General features: G+C 40.0%; 1 protein-coding gene across 2 annotated transcripts in view; it reads left to right on the forward strand.

The window, feature by feature from the left end:
• The first annotated feature begins 90 nt into the window (after positions 1–90).
• Positions 91–17,278, forward strand: part of DCP1A (decapping mRNA 1A) — a 45,033-nt gene continuing 27,845 nt past the window's right edge. The window contains exons 1-3 of one of the 2 annotated variants that reach the window (XM_004581553.2): positions 91–307; positions 2,442–2,482; positions 4,574–4,701. In XM_004581553.2, coding sequence (XP_004581610.2) covers positions 173–307; positions 2,442–2,482; positions 4,574–4,701 — 304 coding nt within the window. In that variant the 5' untranslated portion in view covers positions 91–172. The remainder of the gene's footprint in view (positions 308–2,441; positions 2,483–4,573; positions 4,702–17,278) is intronic. The other variant, XM_004581554.3, reaches the window with a different exon arrangement.

Below are 17,278 nucleotides of genomic sequence, written 5' to 3' on the forward strand. Positions count from 1 at the left end.
CGAGAGCGCGGCGGAGCCAAATGCCTGCTGTACCTCCCCGCCAACCTGCCGTCCGACTCCTCAAACTGGCGGAAGCGGAGAAGGCTGACGCAGCTGGGGGAACTCTTCCTCAGAAGCACTTTCCGGTCCGCGACTCCGCCCCCACCGAAGGGGCTCGGCTCCAGGATTCAAGATGGAGTCTCTAAGTAGAGCTGGGCAGGAGATGAGTTTGGCGGCCCTAAAGCAACACGACCCCTACATCACCAGCATCGCAGACCTCACGGGCCAGGTCGCTCTGTACACCTTCTGCCCCAAGGCTAACCAGTGGGTGAGTGAAGCGCGACCGTGGAGGACGCCCGCCTGGCCGCCCCTCTTAAAGGGGCTGCCTGGTGTGGGGGACGGGGGCTAGGGGAGCGAAGCTAGAGGCCAGGTCGGGGAGTGGCGAAGGGTCCAGGGATCTGAGGAGTGCCCAGGATGAGAGAAGGGGGTCTCAGACGTGCCAGGGAACATCTAAGATCGGACGAGGATCTTGGGGTCGAGTCTGAGGACGTGGGCGAGCTGCCTCCTTCTTCAATGCACCGCGGGCTGAGAGAGCTGCGGGGTCAGAAAGCTTGTTTCCAGAGGAGAGGATTAATAGATAAATGGATAAATAGATAAAATACAGATGACCTGCAAAAATAAGCACTCCTCCTCCAACCCCTACCCCAGCAGTCACACGCGCGAGCCCCCTTGGCGGAGGTCATTTGTATTTAAAGCTTAAAATCCAATTAGCTTCATTTCTTGGAAGAGAGGGAATGGGGTAAGTCCAGCTTTAGTGGAACTTGTGTCTTCGAAGTTTGGGGAAAGATTGTGAGGCAGTTAGGACTGCTGTGTTCGCTGGATCCCCTGGAGAATTTCTGTGGTAGTATGAACTCTGAATACCCTCTTGCGACTAAGTACTTTGTGACTTTTTGGGCACCAGCGGGGGATCTGAAAAGTTACTTTCTGACTGTTCAGCAACTCTGGTTAGTCCTGCTAGCGCTTTTTTCGTTGTTAATGTAATACGGTTTCCTGGTCGTCGTTCCTTTCTGTTTCTTTCCGCTCTCGCTTCATTCCCCAAAAAGTGATTGGTAAAAGCTTGGCTGGCGTTGACATTTCTGTAAGAACGGACCCTTGAAACGAAACTGTGAAAGGTTGTCATCCTGTGCCTTTTACAATAAAGATGCATAGATTCTTTATGCCAGTAATTTTGTGAAAATTGTTTGGCATTTACAAACAGTTCAAATGGTAAGAATTTTCATGATTCAAAAAAAGTTCATGGAAAATGCATGCTATGAAAAAAAACTTGAATTTCAGAATTTTTGCACCAGAATAAATTTACCTTTTCATTTTCCACAAACTTTTTTCCATTCCCTAGTACAGGCTATATAACCTGAATTGAAAAAGGAAACTGCTATTTTTACTTATTGAATCATGGCACATAATACATAATCAATATCTTCTCACTCCTCTGGGATTGAGGGGACAAATTTCTTTTACTGTGAGACAACTGGTCAATTTCTTCTACCAAAAACTTTGTAAAGGCAAGAAAAAGTCTCTGAGTTCTTAGGAAAGAATTACTTTCATGATTATATTTTTAAGGCAGTGCTGAAGGAAATTAATATTTTTGCAGGCAAAAATTATCCCAGGTTATGTGATTTGATATGACTGACAAAGTTTTAACATTTTCTTGATTGTGTTACAATATTTAGGCCCAGACTAATTGTGAACAACACACTGCAACATTGTTGTTTTTGGAAACTTTAAGCATATTCTGTCAGAGCAAATGAAAGATAGTATTGAGTTTTACTGTTAATCAAAGCCTTTTCCCTTTGAAGTTGTTTTATATTATTTTACATTATTGGGAAATCTACAATAGTTATTTAAGGCATAGTGTGATTTCAGAGTCCCTGGATCTTTAACATAGTTCTAAAAAATACTAGACTAATTGTGTTGGTTGTAATTCTTCCCCACAAAATATATTACTCAAGAAAATGTCAGATTACTCCATTGGCAAGAAAATTCCCCTCCCCCTTTTTTTTTCCTAACATTAACTTTGGTAAACTTTAGAAGTGAAGAAATTACTGCCCACAGGATTTTGACTTGAAATTTTAAGAAATCTGCCCAAAGCATTCTCTTTAAAAAGTGAAGACCAGTTCTATACTTTTCTTTCAGTAATTATAAAAGAAAAATGCCTCAGTAGAGACACATAACTGGAGGGAACCCTCCGTATATCTGTGCATCAGTAGCATGGAAAGCAAGTATAAGCAAGTGGTATCTGAAGTTTGTGGGTGAGTGGGAGACTTAACGTCACCTATTCAGAAGTGGGTCATTTTACAGTAAATGAAACAAGTTGCTCTTAAATCTGAAGCATTTCTTTTCCACAGGGACTCTTTGGGATTGGATTACGGGGAGAATGCTAATTGATTTATTGTCTGTTACAGGAGAAGACTGATATAGAAGGGACCTTATTTGTGTATCGAAGGTAAGACCTTTTAAAAAATACATGTTTTAAGTATATGGTGATCAATGTCCTAGGAAGAGAGGTGCCGTTCTCTGTGTTCCTGCGCCCTTAGCTGCGAGGTCCTAACCAAGTTCTTGCCCTTCTTGGAGACTGTGAATCAGAATAAACAGAATCTGGCAAAACCACTTCAAAATACAAAACATTTTTCTGCAAATGAATGAGTCTAAAACAGATACTCCCCTCCTGCCCTCATACTAAAAAGAAAGGAATATAAACTGCGATGCACAAAGTGCGTACAACAGTGAGGTGAGATTGAGAGGCCAGGCCTCCACCCCACTAAGGGACAGCGTTAGTGACTGGGTCCACTCCAGCCCTGCCAGAAGTTCTGGATTATGTATAGCATCTTCAGTCAAATGTATTTTTTTAGCTTGTCTCAGAGCTCTTCAGAAAGCCTGGATGATTATTCATAATTGTACATTTTTTATTTTCAACTTCTCAGAATTCATTATCTTAAAGTATGATTGGTTTGCAAGCTGTGGCTTTGCTTTGTTGGGCAACTGAGAGGCTGTAAGAGGGAGGAGAGCTGGTTGTCCTGGTCGCCGTGTTGGCTCTGGCAGGGCGCTCCTTCTCTGGCTTTCCAAAGCTGGAGCAATCAGAGGACATCGTGACTGACCTTTGGCTCTTCCTTCCTTGCATTTATTTATATGGTAGATGAGTATATGTGTTAAGAATGCTTTTCTCCATCAATAATAATCTAAAATAATTTGCCAAATACTCTTCTAAGCACGTTCATCTTTTTCTTTTAAATGTACTTTGATAGCACTCTATTTCCTGGGCTTGTTTTTATTCCAAAAGGATGGGTCTGTCCCCTAAGCCCCCTGCACACTGTATTAGCAGTGTCAATCTTGAGAAGCCCTACCTAACTGGAGCAGGGGTCTCTGTGGTTTTGGGGAGTGGGGGTTCTTTACTGGCTTACTGTGAGCGGTGCTTCGGATCCACTGATTGAGAAGGTGTGGAGCTCGTGGTGTGGCTTGACTCCATCCAATGTGAGCAGACTTGCATAGCACTAGTTCTCACAGAAGGAAAGCCAGGATGGGAAAATCCAAGAACGTTTTGTGAACCTCAGACAGAGGTAGACAAGGATGTCAGAATATCTTTTTGCAAGGAGGTTCTGTAATGAAAAAGCTTGGATTTGGATTCCCAAACCCCAGAGCTGAGGACCAGGTCCCTTATTTGTGTGCTTTGGAGCTCAGGCCTTCAACATTGAAAGCTCATTAACTAATCTGTGGAGCAGGGTCATGTTATCTGCCTCTGTACGTCACAGGGAAGCAGACTGGAAACGGGGAGGTGTTAGATACGGCTGAGGAATAACTAAAGGACAGTGTATTGGATTCCCCTGATAGAGTAACCATGGATGTTTCTTGCACTAATATTCAAAACATTTTCCATCTAACTCAGAACTATGTGAAGACCTATGTAGTTGCAGGAAAAATATTAGGAAGGTTATCAATCCTGTACCATATTTAACATAAATGCGTGATACTTCATTTAGCAATCATCAAATACTGTCTATCTTGGGATACATCTGGGAGAAATAAGACAGATTTCATTTGCATAAAGCTTGCAGTTCTAGTAGGGAGGAAGACAGCAAGAAGTAGTGATAGAGAGAGCTTGGGGTATTGAGTTGGAGCAGTTAAAAGCGTAGTGCAGGTGGGCCTCGTTAATGAGGCATCTGAGCAGCAGCTTGCTGGGTGTGATAGCCCTGCATCCTCTGGTTCCCTGGCGCGGTGCTCTGGGCCCAGGTCTTGCCGTAAAAGCACACCTGCTGAGAGAGTGGCAGGGAAAAGGCAGGGTTGGGGAGGCGGAATAGGAAGTCAGGGGTGTGCAGAGCATGTCAGTTAGGGCCGTGCTGGCCTGAGTGAAGTCCCAACACTTGAATTCTGGGCAGAAGAGTTTGAACCTGCATAAATCTTTGTTTACAGTGTGAAGCACTGATAATACTGAGTAATGTACTGGAATTCCTTCTATTTTGAAATGAGAAGAAAGTCATAGGTAACGTTTCTGCAAATTGAATAGTGACTACAGATCTTTTTCTCTTCTATTAAATCTAAGGTCAGCTTCACCTTACCATGGTTTCACCATTGTGAATCGACTGAATATGCATAATCTAGTTGAACCAGTGAACAAAGATCTGGAATTTCAGCTCCATGAACCATTTCTTTTGTATAGAAATGCAAGCTGTGAGTATATGTGTTTTATTAAAGTTAACATATTTACATTTGCAGTTAAGGGACCTTAATTTCTATCAGCACTTTAGTTTTGAAATTACAAATCACAATACAAAATGTGGTCTGTTTTGTTATAGGGTCATAAGTGAGTCTGTTGAACAAAATCAGACCATTTAAATTATAAAACTGAAAACAGTTTTGTGAATAATAAGTTAACTTTGTTAACTATTCTGTTTGATTGCTTTATGTTTCTGATGTGTGCCTTTGCTTTTTGTTATGATGCTGAACTGTTAATTGCCGATGCCCCTGAGCTGCAGTATTTATTTTGGAAGCAACAGAGGGACAGAGCATTCTTCCCACGAATAAAGTGCTGTCTTTGCCCTCAGTTATGTGTTTTTCTGTCTGCTTCTGCAGTTGAGTGTCCTCTGGTTACTAGTGCTGTGCCAAGAACTGTTCTATAATGTTAATGGTACAGTAACCTACGTGGGGTAGGCAAGGAACCCAGTCAGCTGGCACTCCGAGATAGTTGGGAGAATTGAGATTGTAACTCTGTCTGCCTCCAGGATCCTCTTGGGTGTTCTGCCGATCTGATAATGGTTAAATACAGTCAGCAAAGCTAGAGTGACCCCTTCAAGAAAGTACAGTACTAAAAAGCATACTCGTGGTTCTAGTATTTCGTTATCAGTATTGAAGATAATGTGTTTTTGAAGACAGAAGGCAGTCTGCTTGGCATTGACTGAAAAATATTAACACAGGTTATGGTAGTTGACTGATCACCTAAGGATGTTATTCCAGAAATATTTGTAACTTTAAAATTTAAAGTTATTGTGTAACTTGACTGGGAAGTAAGTTGAATTAGGAAGTACCATACTGATATAAATTATAAAAAGCTGGGGCTGGTACCCTGGTAAAGCCACTGCCTGCGATGTCAGCATCCCATGTGGGTGCTGGTTCAAGTCCCAGCTGCTCCACTTCCTAGTTCCCTCCTAATGGACTGGGCAAACAGTGAAAGATGACCTAAGTGCTTGAGCCCCTGCCCCACGCAGAAGACCAGAAAGAAGTTCCTGGCCTCAGGAACTGCTATCAGGAATATGATATGCTATCAGGAATGTGAACCAGTCAATGGAAGCTCTCTCTCTGTTTCTTCTCTGTTACTCTTTCAAATAAATAAAATCTGAGGAAAAAATAACAGAAAATATTCCCTGAGTGTGAAATAGCAGGGCCTGTTTTAGAGTTGGAAACCCCAGATTATTTTCCCTAGCTTGCTTTTAAGTATCTAAGTGAAGTGGATCTCTCAGCTTTTCAGTTAAGTATTTGTCTGTATAATTGTCTCTCAGACTTTAAATTCTTCGAATATACTGGACCTGTAAATTGAAATGGATTCATTTAAGTGAATGGCAACAGAATTATTTGGGTACCTGTTTTCTTGTCCTGAATATCCATTGAAGGGGAAATTCTACAAAAGAACATAGATCCAAAATTTTTTGTTGTTGTGTAAGTGAAAGTGACTTAACTGTTTTTTCTTACCTAAAAAAATCTTATCTAATTATTATTAGCAAAGGTTTGGTTATTCAAATAATAGGGAAAGCTATCTTAGATCCATGGGTCTAATTATCATTTAAGGGACCTATAAAAATAAAAGCCTAACAAAACATAGCCATAATTAATCAGAATCTAATTCATCAGAGCTTCAGTTATTTGGAAATAGTCCCATGTGTGGAAGAAATGAGGACAAATTATAAGAAAACAAACTAGTATTTTATTATAGTAAATATTAAATCACAATAATTAGTATGTGTTATGTGAAAATCAAGCAGACATCTCATGTAATCTTGGGTCAGCATTAAAATGTTGATATTTTGTATGACTACTCCCGCTATCATATCAAAGACTAAATTATAATAAAACCTTAAATCGTTGGAAATCTTCGTTACATTAATTAGAACATTGTTGGAGAAAAAAAAGAGAGCTCATGCATTTCATTTTAGATCTTTAGCAAGCGGTTTCCTTGTTCAATAGAAAACTCACTTAACCAGGCCATTCCATTGGGGAAAGTATTCAAAGAAATACCTGCTTCAGGGAGAAGTGACAAGACAGTGTGAAGTGAGTTAGTGTGTATTAAGGCCTCTATTTGAGTGTGTTCTCTCTGCCTAGTCTTAAAATTGGAAATAGTCTTGTCAGGTCAGCAAGCTGTTGAGTTGTTTAGGGACTTGTTCTTTAAATAAAGAGTTAGTGAATATCTGATTATGTGTATAGTGATTATACCTGATTCCATAGCTGCTCTTCTGTCATTCCCTTGTGGGACATAAACCGAGACACCTGACCTATTTAAAACTCAACTTATACCTTCATATCCTGCTTCTTTCATTCAAATAAATTTTTGGAATGAACGTAGTGAAATATTGAACTGTAACTTTTTCCAGTTTTGCTGGTCGCTTTTTGTTTGTTTTCAGTTTTTCTTTACTTATACACAGTCCCCATACACCCACCCCACTCTTTAGTGAAAAGTAAGGGTATAAAAAATGCTTATGTTAACCCAGGGCTTAGGTTTGGTGCTTGTCTTTAATCTTTTGGGAGCAATGTGTCTTCCTTCTGTGTAAGGGTTTTCTGGCAGCCTTCATACCCCACTGTGCAACCGTGAAGAGTGGGAATGTTGTGCATTCTAGAGTTACTGAGCAGCAGTGGTGTTCTCTGTACTTTATTTCTAAATCCCAACTTATAGTTTGAGGAAACAAGAAACACGGGTTTAGGGACTTGCTCAGGAGTAGCCAAGGTAACAAGTGACAGGTACAGACTACAAACCTAGATCTGTCAGGCTTCAGAGCCAATAATGTTCTACTCTACCACAGCAATAAAATATCCATTTCATTAATCTGCTATCTAGTAGAACTGCTGTGATTGGAAGGTTCTGTGCCAGCACTGTCCACATGTGCCACCACCCATATGTGAACGTTGATTGCCTGAAATGTGGCTAGTGCAAAGGAGGAGTTTCTGTGTTCTTTGACCCATTGTTTTTATGTAGTCCTGTGTATTCATGGCTACCATTAAGCAGGTGCACAAGTGTGGGCTTGTGTTCTAACACACCCTTTGTTACACCACACCTGAATGGAACAGTAATTGGAGTTATATTTTTATGCTTCCTGTTTAGTCATTTCTTTTTTGAAATTCCTGTTTCTAGATAGGAAAGCTACAGAATTTATCCCTGGGGGTGGCTTTGCCATGGTAACACTCTTTTTGGCATGGGACTTAGTTTGCAGACAGGAATTCTATTCTAGTTGTTGCCATTTTATTGATTGTAACCTTGGATAAATCACTTAAGCTGCTGATCTGACTAACCTTAGGCATGAGCCAGAGTTTCTGTCTTTACAGATAACTGTTTTCAAGCATTATAGGGAATATTGCTACATAGCTGAAGTTAGATTAAGTTGAACATATATGTATGTGTGTTTGTAATGATAACTCCTCCAAAGGACAAATTTTTTTAAAAAGATTCTTAATAAAAGCAATTCAGTGGCTTATGTCTCAAGAAGCATTAGTGACGGCTCCCATCTTATCTATGATTAAATTTTTAAAAAGATGATTATATTGCTTTATAAAGTCACACTGGCACTAATTTCCTGGCTTTCTGTTCTTAATTGTAAATGGAACCTGTTTTACTAACTACATTATGAAACTATTCCTTGGAAACTATAAATCCTTAGTTCAGTGCAATAGACCCAGCAAAGAAAATTATTCAGCCTCTGTCCAGCAATATCTGGACATAAACTCTTCTTTCTATGAGCAGTTAGAAATGTTTTATAAAATAGTAAATATTAACTACAAAGCCAAAAAAGGAGTGGGGGGACATTTCTGTGGGGCAGCACCCAAATGAAATCTGAAAGCTAAATGGGAAACATGTGAACTGACATTGGTTGTCAGCTGTTACCAGGTTCTTTAGGTGGGAGCACTCTTACATACAAGAATTTGTTATAACGTATGGGAGGACCAGGAGACAACATTCCACACAAGGAGAGTTAGAGCAGAGGTACACATACCAGCACACAGTTAGGTTCCCTGATGGTTTACATGTCAGGTAGTTAGAAAAGATAATTGCCACCAACCTACCAAGACAACAGGCAAGCATATCAATTTCAATCTGAGAAAGAAAATATTGTCCCTGAACACTGAAACCATGGACCTTCCCTCCTACACATTTGGGATGTAAGTTATATCATCTATATGGTATAATTTCTTACCCAGGCTGAGAAATTAATATGAAATTACTCATCAGCTGGTGAATAATAAGACACTTGGCAGAAGCAAATGCAAAATCTTTATGGTGAGACACATTATTAATTCGCATTGCCAAGTACCACATATAAGCCTCGTGGTCCAAAATGACAAAATATACAAGGAAGTAATTCACAGTGAATGAATAATAAGCCATAACATATAACAGGATTATTTGTAAAGTTGTAATTACTGAAATAAACTTTCTTCTTGGGTTCAACAGTTAATAATAGCTAACACAAAAATTGATGAGCTAGAAGTATCTGAAGACCATCCCAGCCGCTCCACCTCTCAGTTCCCTGTTAACTGTTCTGGGAAAGCAACAAAAGATGGCCCTGCACCCACATGGGAGACCCAGAAGAAGCTCCTGGCTCCTAGTTTCAGATTGACTCAACTCTAGCCATTGCAGCCATTTGTGGAGTGAATAAGCAGATAAATATCAGTCTTTCTGTTTCTCTCCCTTTAAGATAAACAACCTAAAACGTGCGTGTGTTTGTGTGTGTGTATACATGCATGTATGTGTATTCGAAGAGAAGCAATATTGAGATTCTGACAGTTTCCCAGAATTCATAAGACAAATCTCAGAACTAGATAGAATAGGCCCCAAGCATAAAAAGTATAAGTAATTATATATGCAGACACATGACTGTGAAACTTCAAGGCAGAGAGGCAGAAGCAGCCAAAGGGTGCTATAAACTGAGTGTTCACAAACGAGCCCCGATAGGACTGACTGCATCCATCCCTCAGTTGCAGCTGCCTAGTGTGGAAGACAGGCATAACATGTGCTGAGGAGAATGCAGTTAACCAACAGTTTATTAATTTGAGAACACAGTTTTCAGGTTTCAACAGAAATGGGACGTCTCCAGCAGATGGTTGCTGTAGGCTCTTCCTGGGCAGCACTGTCCAGTGCACTAGCCAGTAGCCATGTGTGGCTCCTGAGCACTGGAAGTGATCGTAATACAGCTGAGCTTTTCATTGCATTTCATTTTGATTAGGCTAAATTGTTTGGTTTCAATTAATTTAAATTTAATAACAATTGTAAAGAATATAGTTCAGGAAGAAAACAATTGAATATAGAAGGAATAAGTGCATCCTTAAGAAAGTGTGTATGTGAGCACTGAACATGAAATAAAAGTAAACATCAATGATATGAAGTAGTAAAATGACTAGTCTCGGTAGGGGTATTAGAACTAAGATGTGGCCAGTAAAATGGAATAGCCAGTAAAGCCACTGCAAGTAATGCCAGCATCTCTAGGTGCTAGTGTGAGTCCCAGCTGCTCTGCTTCTGATTCAGCTTCCTGCTGCTGTGCCTGCAAAAGCAGTGGGGCACGGCCTGATTGCCTGGGCTCTGGCCAACCACATGGGCGACCTGGAAGAAGGTTCTGGCTCTTGGCTTTTGTCTGGTCCAGCCCCAGCCATTATTATTTCCTTTTAGAAAATAAGCCAGTGGATGAAAGATCTCTTTCTGTATCTCCCTCCCTCTCTGTCTGTCTCGCTCACTCTCTCACTCTCTTTAACTCTGTATTTCACATAAATAAAATGAGTCTCTAAAAAAAGGAAGAAATGAAAAATAAAAGTGAAGTAAACAATACTAGTCAATGATGGCATAGAAATAGAAATTTTGTAGGCCTAAAGTATCTCAAGTGTGAGATGAAGAAAGATAAATGTAGAAGAAAGGCCTAAAGTATCTCAAGTGTGAGATGAAGAAAGATAAATATGGACTTTTAAATAAAGTTATATGTGTTCAGAAATTTCAAGGTAACTGCTATGGAACAAAAATAGGCTGTCTTTACTTTCAAAACAGCACAAATAAGAAAGAGAACTAAAACCATGGGAAACAGTCAAAAATAACGGGGGGAAAATGAATCACTTGTTATAATAAATTTAAGTGAGTTTGAGCTTACCACTTAAAAGGCAAGATTTATACAATCTGAAGAGAAACCCAGCGTATTGAGCTTACCATTTAAAAGACTGAGATTTGTGTAAGTATATGAAATTCACCTCTAAATTATCTTCAAGCAAGGTTTAAAACTCAACTAAAGCCGAGTCATGTTCACATACAGTAGACAATAAGGGAAAACATTGTTTTGGATTAAAAAAAGATTAGCAGATAAAGTTCCAAAAAGATACAACAATTTGAACCAGTGTATATAGCATAGCATATGCCAGGATTACAAATTGTATGTTATAAGAATCCACAATTATAGTGGGAGATTTTTAACAGACTACCTTATTAATTGACAAATAAAGCATACAGTTTAATGTGGTTAGGATAAACAATACAGTTAACAAACTTGACCAAAGTTATTGAAACAATGCTTTCAGCAGTTAGAGAAGCCACATTTTAAAAGTACGTATTACAAGTGTTATAAAAATTACCCCATCAAGCCATCCCAGCAACAGAAATTAAGGAAAAGGGAAATCTGAATAATGTAGGAAAAGTATAATTTAATTGCTGAAAGTAGCAGATGCAGTAGAACAATGGAGCAGATCAACAGAACATGCAGCATCTGTAATGAGATTGATCCAACAACAGTAATAAAAGGAGTAAGATTCACAGGAAGCAATATTAAAAATTAAATATACATTATAGTTGGATATTGCAGCTGATGAAAGAGATCTTTCAGGAACAAAAAACTACAATGCATAATTTTTTGCCTATAAATTTGAAACTTAGGTAAGAGCAATTTTAATACTTAAATAGATCTGAATGAACTCATAAACAATAACATAATTAGGTCAATAGTTTAATCATCTCTCCCATTACACCGAAAGTACTAGTCTGTTCAATAATGGGACGAGGGCAGTTCTTTGTACAGACAAAGCTCTGAAGAGACACAGGTCTGCTGTTGTCTCCGCAGGCCACACCTCCATAGTAAAGAAATCAGATTCTTATTATCCATTGTTCAGTCCAGGAGGTGAGAAGCACCTGCTAGAAGCACCGTACCTCACTAAGGAATGTTTCATTTGGAAGGTGCTTTGTCTCAAAATCAGGGCCTAGGGTTCCACTAATGAAGATGGTAGGTAACCTAGAGCTATGATTGTGGATCACTGTCATTACATGTCACCTAATTACAAAATGTCCCAAGAATATTCACTAAGGTCAGTTTTGAGCAATTTTTAAGAAATCTAAAACTCATTATGTGAGTCAACAGAAAAGTAAAAGCAAACAGTTTTGTTTTTGTTTGATTTTGTTTTTCTCCTTACAGCTGGACAGTCTACCTTAGTGGTGGACATGGAACCTGCAGATTGTATAAGGCCCACAGAATCATTTGCTCTGGCCAAGCCAAGACAACCGCAGGCAGAATTCAAAAAATCAGTTAAGTCTGTAGCAGGCAAATTGGTAATTAATGATTTCCTATGGCCCATGAGCAATATTATTGTCAGTATCCAAATGGTCCTTGGCAAAGAAAAGATTGCCCGTCCTGGACAACCAATATAACCTGGTTGGTGGAGGTAGGATACAGATTTGTGGTACCATCCAGCTCTGTGGCAATGGTCCCAGTGTTTAATGCTTTTCCCTTGCAGTATTGGCCTTTACTTTGTTTTTAACTAGTGTTATCACTTAGCTCCAATGCACACCTTAATTTTGATATTTGTTGAATATGTAATTCGTCACTTTGCCAGGTGCTTTATGTGTAGGTTGATACTGTAGTACACTTTTGAATCTTTTTATTTGTCTTTCACTTCTGTTGTGTTTTCCTGGAAAATTATAAGCTGAAGTCATTTAAGCATGTTAAAACTTCCAGTGTCAGAGCTTGCACTATATTATGTACCTTCCTGGTAAAGACCAAGAGTCTTAATGAAATATACTGCTACATTAAGCTCAGAGCTAGTGTATTTATTCTTTTTTTTTTTTTTTTTTTAAAGATTTATTTATTTTTATTACAAAGTCAGATGTACTGAGAGGAGGGGAGATAGAGAGGAAGTGGAGCTGCCGGGATTAGAACCAGCAGCCATATGGGATCAAGGCAAGGACCTTAGCCACTAGGCCACGCTGCCGAACCCTAGGTGTATTTATTCTTAAACCCCTGTGGATTGGTTGTGAAAATTAATAATTAATGACTTAAAGTCTGCAACTTGAGAATTATCAGTTAGGCTTATAACAGTGCAAATCTGATCTACCAGGAACTGTCAGAGTATTTACATGTTTTTTAGTGGTCATTTTCAGTAACAGTACTCAGGTCTTCATTAAAGGAATGTTTAGTCTAGATGTCTTCTCAGACCTAATTTTATTCTGTCCTTAAACCAATGTACAGGGACAGTTTTAACTGACAGAAAAGCAGTTATTTTTACTTTATGGGCATGTTAGCCTAGCATCCTTTTACTGGAAGGTAGTCACTTTTAACAAGGACAGCTTTTTGTGTTTCCTCGACCCAGTATCTTAAGGTATTGTGTTATCTCCCCACTGAGTGCCATCTTTCCTGTTTTTAAAAAGTTTTTCTATAATCAAAAAGTAGTTTTGGTTAGTTTGAGAAAAAAAGAAAAATCCTTTTCAGTTTTTCCAAAGAACTCCCCCAAAAAAAGGTTTTAAAAAAGTGTATATATGAAAAATCTTGACATTTTAAATAGTAACAAGTTTTTGGTGTGTATGAAACATTTTCAAAGTGCTATGTGTGTAAATCTGATCAGATGTTTCCTGAAGAGAGCATTTCATTAATGCCATGTAACTGCTAGTCTAGTGTGTTGCTCTTAAAATTTGTTAAGGAGAAGCAGCAATTACCTAACAAGAACAATTGGAAATTAAAATACTACTGCTAATTAAATAGTTTTTAAGAACTTACCTCCTGAAGCCTGGGAGAAATCCCCCTTCATTTCTGCTTCACTCACAACTTTTCCTTTATATCGGGCATCAGTCTCTTGGCAAAGAGCATTTTTAATTAAAATGAGATCACTAGAAAAAGTAGAGAGATTCATTTCCATAGTGCTGAAAATGCAGCTGCCACGTGGAAAGTTGAGTAGAAGTGCTGTAGTGTGTACCTTTGTGGTCTCGGCTTGCCCTTTCTCAGTTCAAGCGCAAGGCTCAGCAGCAGAGCTGGTAGGTGGCTGTTGGCATTTGGCACAAATCTTCAGATGTTATAAAGCACAGCGCAAGAAATTGCCTTGTAAGATAAGCTTATAATTTGTCAAGTCACAAAATGTGAGTTCTGTCTCCAAACTGAAGGAGGAATTCATAAACAGTAAGAAACGATCCATGGCTCATTCTCTGTGGTCTGTAAATTCAGCACCATGCTTCTTCCTGAGCCCGGAGAAAGGCAGCAGTCTCCTCCACCTGCAGCAGCGCTGCCGTAATCAGTGAAGGAGAAAGGATCTGTGGCAGCTGCAATAGCCTGGCCTCCTCCACCCAGATAAGCAGAGCGCCTTGCCGTTGCCACACTTAGAGACTGAAAGGTGAAAATGCCATGAAGACAGAGACAAAAACCCTGTGGCTGACCCAGTGACACTGTGAGCAGGGGCAGAGGTTTGAAAAACATGTACTCACTATTCTCATAGAGTCTCTGCCAAGTACCTTGTTGAGAACTTGGTGAGTCCAAGAGTATTGCAGAATTTTCCAAGCAGATTCTTTTTGTTATGATTTATTAACTAATACCACCCATCCTTGTAATGTTGAGTTGTCAGATAAAAAGCCATTTTTCTCTATTGTAGTGCTTTTTAATTACGAAAATTTTTAAAAGTGAGTCATGCACACACCATCTCTTTTACATGATTATCATATTAATTATTTAGTATTTTAATGTTTTTCCTTTTGAGAACTCAGGAAGGAAAAGTGCAGTTACTTATGCCTAAATGATAGCAATGTGTACTGACCATGTAGTATATAGATTTCCACCTTGTTTACATAGTGATGAAGTTCATTGTGATTGTAAAAATTGAAATACAGAATTGCCATTGGTCAGAGAAAACCAAAGGTGCTGTGGAGTAGGTGGGATACTAAACCTACGCCTGAGCCTTTGGCTTTGGAGCCTTGAGTGGTCTGGCAGGTGAGAGCTGCCTACTGAATCATCGCTTTCAGGTATGTTCAGCTTTTCCCTTTTTAGTAAAAGGAAAACACAGAAAAAAATTGCTTCCAGCATTTTAAAAATGGAATATTTTATACACACTCACAGACACACGCCTGCACAGTTGCCTACCCTTTCTTGTTGTGAGGCATGCTGGCATTCCTACAAGCACTACTAGTCAGCCCGAGCTCTTTATCCCACCATACCCTAAGGTTCCTCATAGCTATTTGTGTTGACAACTGTGACTTGGACGATCTTTTAGTAAATTCATAGAAAACCGTGAAGAGAGAGTAGCAGTTGGTGAAAGGAGCAAAAAGTTTCTTCCTCAGAATTTTGCTTATTTATTTGAAGGGCAGAGATGAGAGACAGGCCCCATCTGTTGGCTTGCTCCCAAATGCCTGCAGCAGCTGGAGCTGGAAGGAGGCCAAAGTTGGAAGCCTGGAACTCAATCCAGATCTCGTGCATGGGCAGCTAGTTATCTGAGCTATACTGTCTAGCAGGGTCTGCATTAGCAGGAAGCTCAGGTAGGTATCAACCCCAGGTGCTATTTAAGGTGCAGCATCTTAACTACATAGCCAAACACCCACTTTTCTCCATGCTCCCTTTTCTGAACTGTAAGCTAACCTGTTTACCAGAGCCCTGAGTGTAGGTTTTTGGAGGCCTGGGAAGAAAGGAACTCAGTTCCATGAGGTTGAAGAACATGCTCTCCATCTCCCCACCCTATCTGTCTCTTATGATATATAAAATTGGTTATATTTATATAGGATGAGCAGAGAGCTGTGGGGGATACGTCCAGCCTTTGGGATACTCATAATTTATAGGACACACCTTGGAAGCTCTGCAACGGGGAACAACGAGCATGTGAGGCAATGGTGGCTGTCAGTCCTAAGCAAAGGCAAAACTTACTTGAGGTGTGTTATTCTTTTACAGAAAATAGTGATATGCAGTAGTGATACTGTCGGTTTACTTTCCCAAACTCTATAAAGAAGTTCAGTGCTCATTTCATGCGTCTAAATCACAGTATTTCTGGTAAATTAAAACAAACAAACAAAAAACCAACCACCCTGTGGGTGTGCAGCCTACTCCTAGGTCAGCCACTCTTTGACTTCGCACTTTGTACTCCCTATCACAGAGGCTTTCTCTTCCTCCCACTCTTCCCAAACCTTTATTGCTGATACCATATTCCCGTCTTAAAGGAAATGATCTCTCAAGGCAGAATCATTTGCTTGTTTTGCACAGCCACAATGGGCTTTAATAATCTGTAGTTTATATCCTTGAAAGTATTAAGTACTCCAAATCTTGGTTATAAACCAAGTCCTTTTTTTTTTTTTTTTTTTTTTTGAAAGGCAGATTTACAGAGAAAAAGATACAGAAAGATCTTCCGTCCACTGGCCCACTTTCAGGAGCTTCTTCTTTTTTTTTTTTTAAGATTTATTTATTTTTATTGGAAAAGCCAGATATACAGAGGAGGAGAGACAGAGGAAGATCTTCTGTCCGATGGTTCACTCCCAAAGTGAGCGCAACAGCTGGAGCTGAGCCAATCCGGAACCAGGAGCTCTTCCAGGTTTCCCACCCAGGTAAGTGCAGGGTCCCAAGGGCTTTGGGCCGTCCTCAACTGCTTTCCCAGGCCACAAGCAGGGAGCTGGATAGGAAGCAGGGCTGCCGAGATTAGAACCAGCGGCCATATGGGATCCCGGTGCGTGCAAAGCGAGGACTTTAACCGCTACACTATTGCGCCGGGCCCAGGAGCTTCTTCTAGTTCTCCACTGCAGGTGCCGGGTCCCAAGGCTTTGGGCCGTCGTTTACCGCTTTCCCAGGCCACAAGCAGGGAGCTGGATGGGAAGTGGAGCAGCCAGGACACAAACCAGTGCCCATGTTGGAATCCTGGCACATTCAAGACTAGGATTTAGCCATTGAGCTCTTGTGCCAGGCCCCAAGTCCATTTCTTTATTTTTGTTTCTGGTGTATATCTTTGGCACTAATCTAGAAGTTGTATATTACCAGCTCTCCCTAATAATTTTTTTTTCATCAAACTGTTTCTGCTCAGCCCCTTCCAAAAAAATCTGCAGCCTCCTCCAGTCCTTTCAGAAAGTAGGTCAGATCTAAATAATAAATGAGTCAAAACGATAGCATATGCGGGAGAATGATTCCCAGCTCTGTTTTTCTAACTTTTCACAGCATCTCTGGTGAGCTCAAGGTATTTTACACATTCCTCAAGATCTCTGAATCTTGTATGTGGCTCTTACCACTCAGGAAGAGAAGCGAGGAAGTTTAGCATCAGCTCACAGTAGGTTGCTGATTCCTCTAATAGGGCTCCTCAG

The sequence above is a fragment of the Ochotona princeps genome, chromosome 21 (genome assembly GCF_030435755.1).
Source record: "Ochotona princeps isolate mOchPri1 chromosome 21, mOchPri1.hap1, whole genome shotgun sequence".
In the NCBI taxonomy this organism is placed as follows: Eukaryota; Metazoa; Chordata; class Mammalia; order Lagomorpha; family Ochotonidae; genus Ochotona; species Ochotona princeps.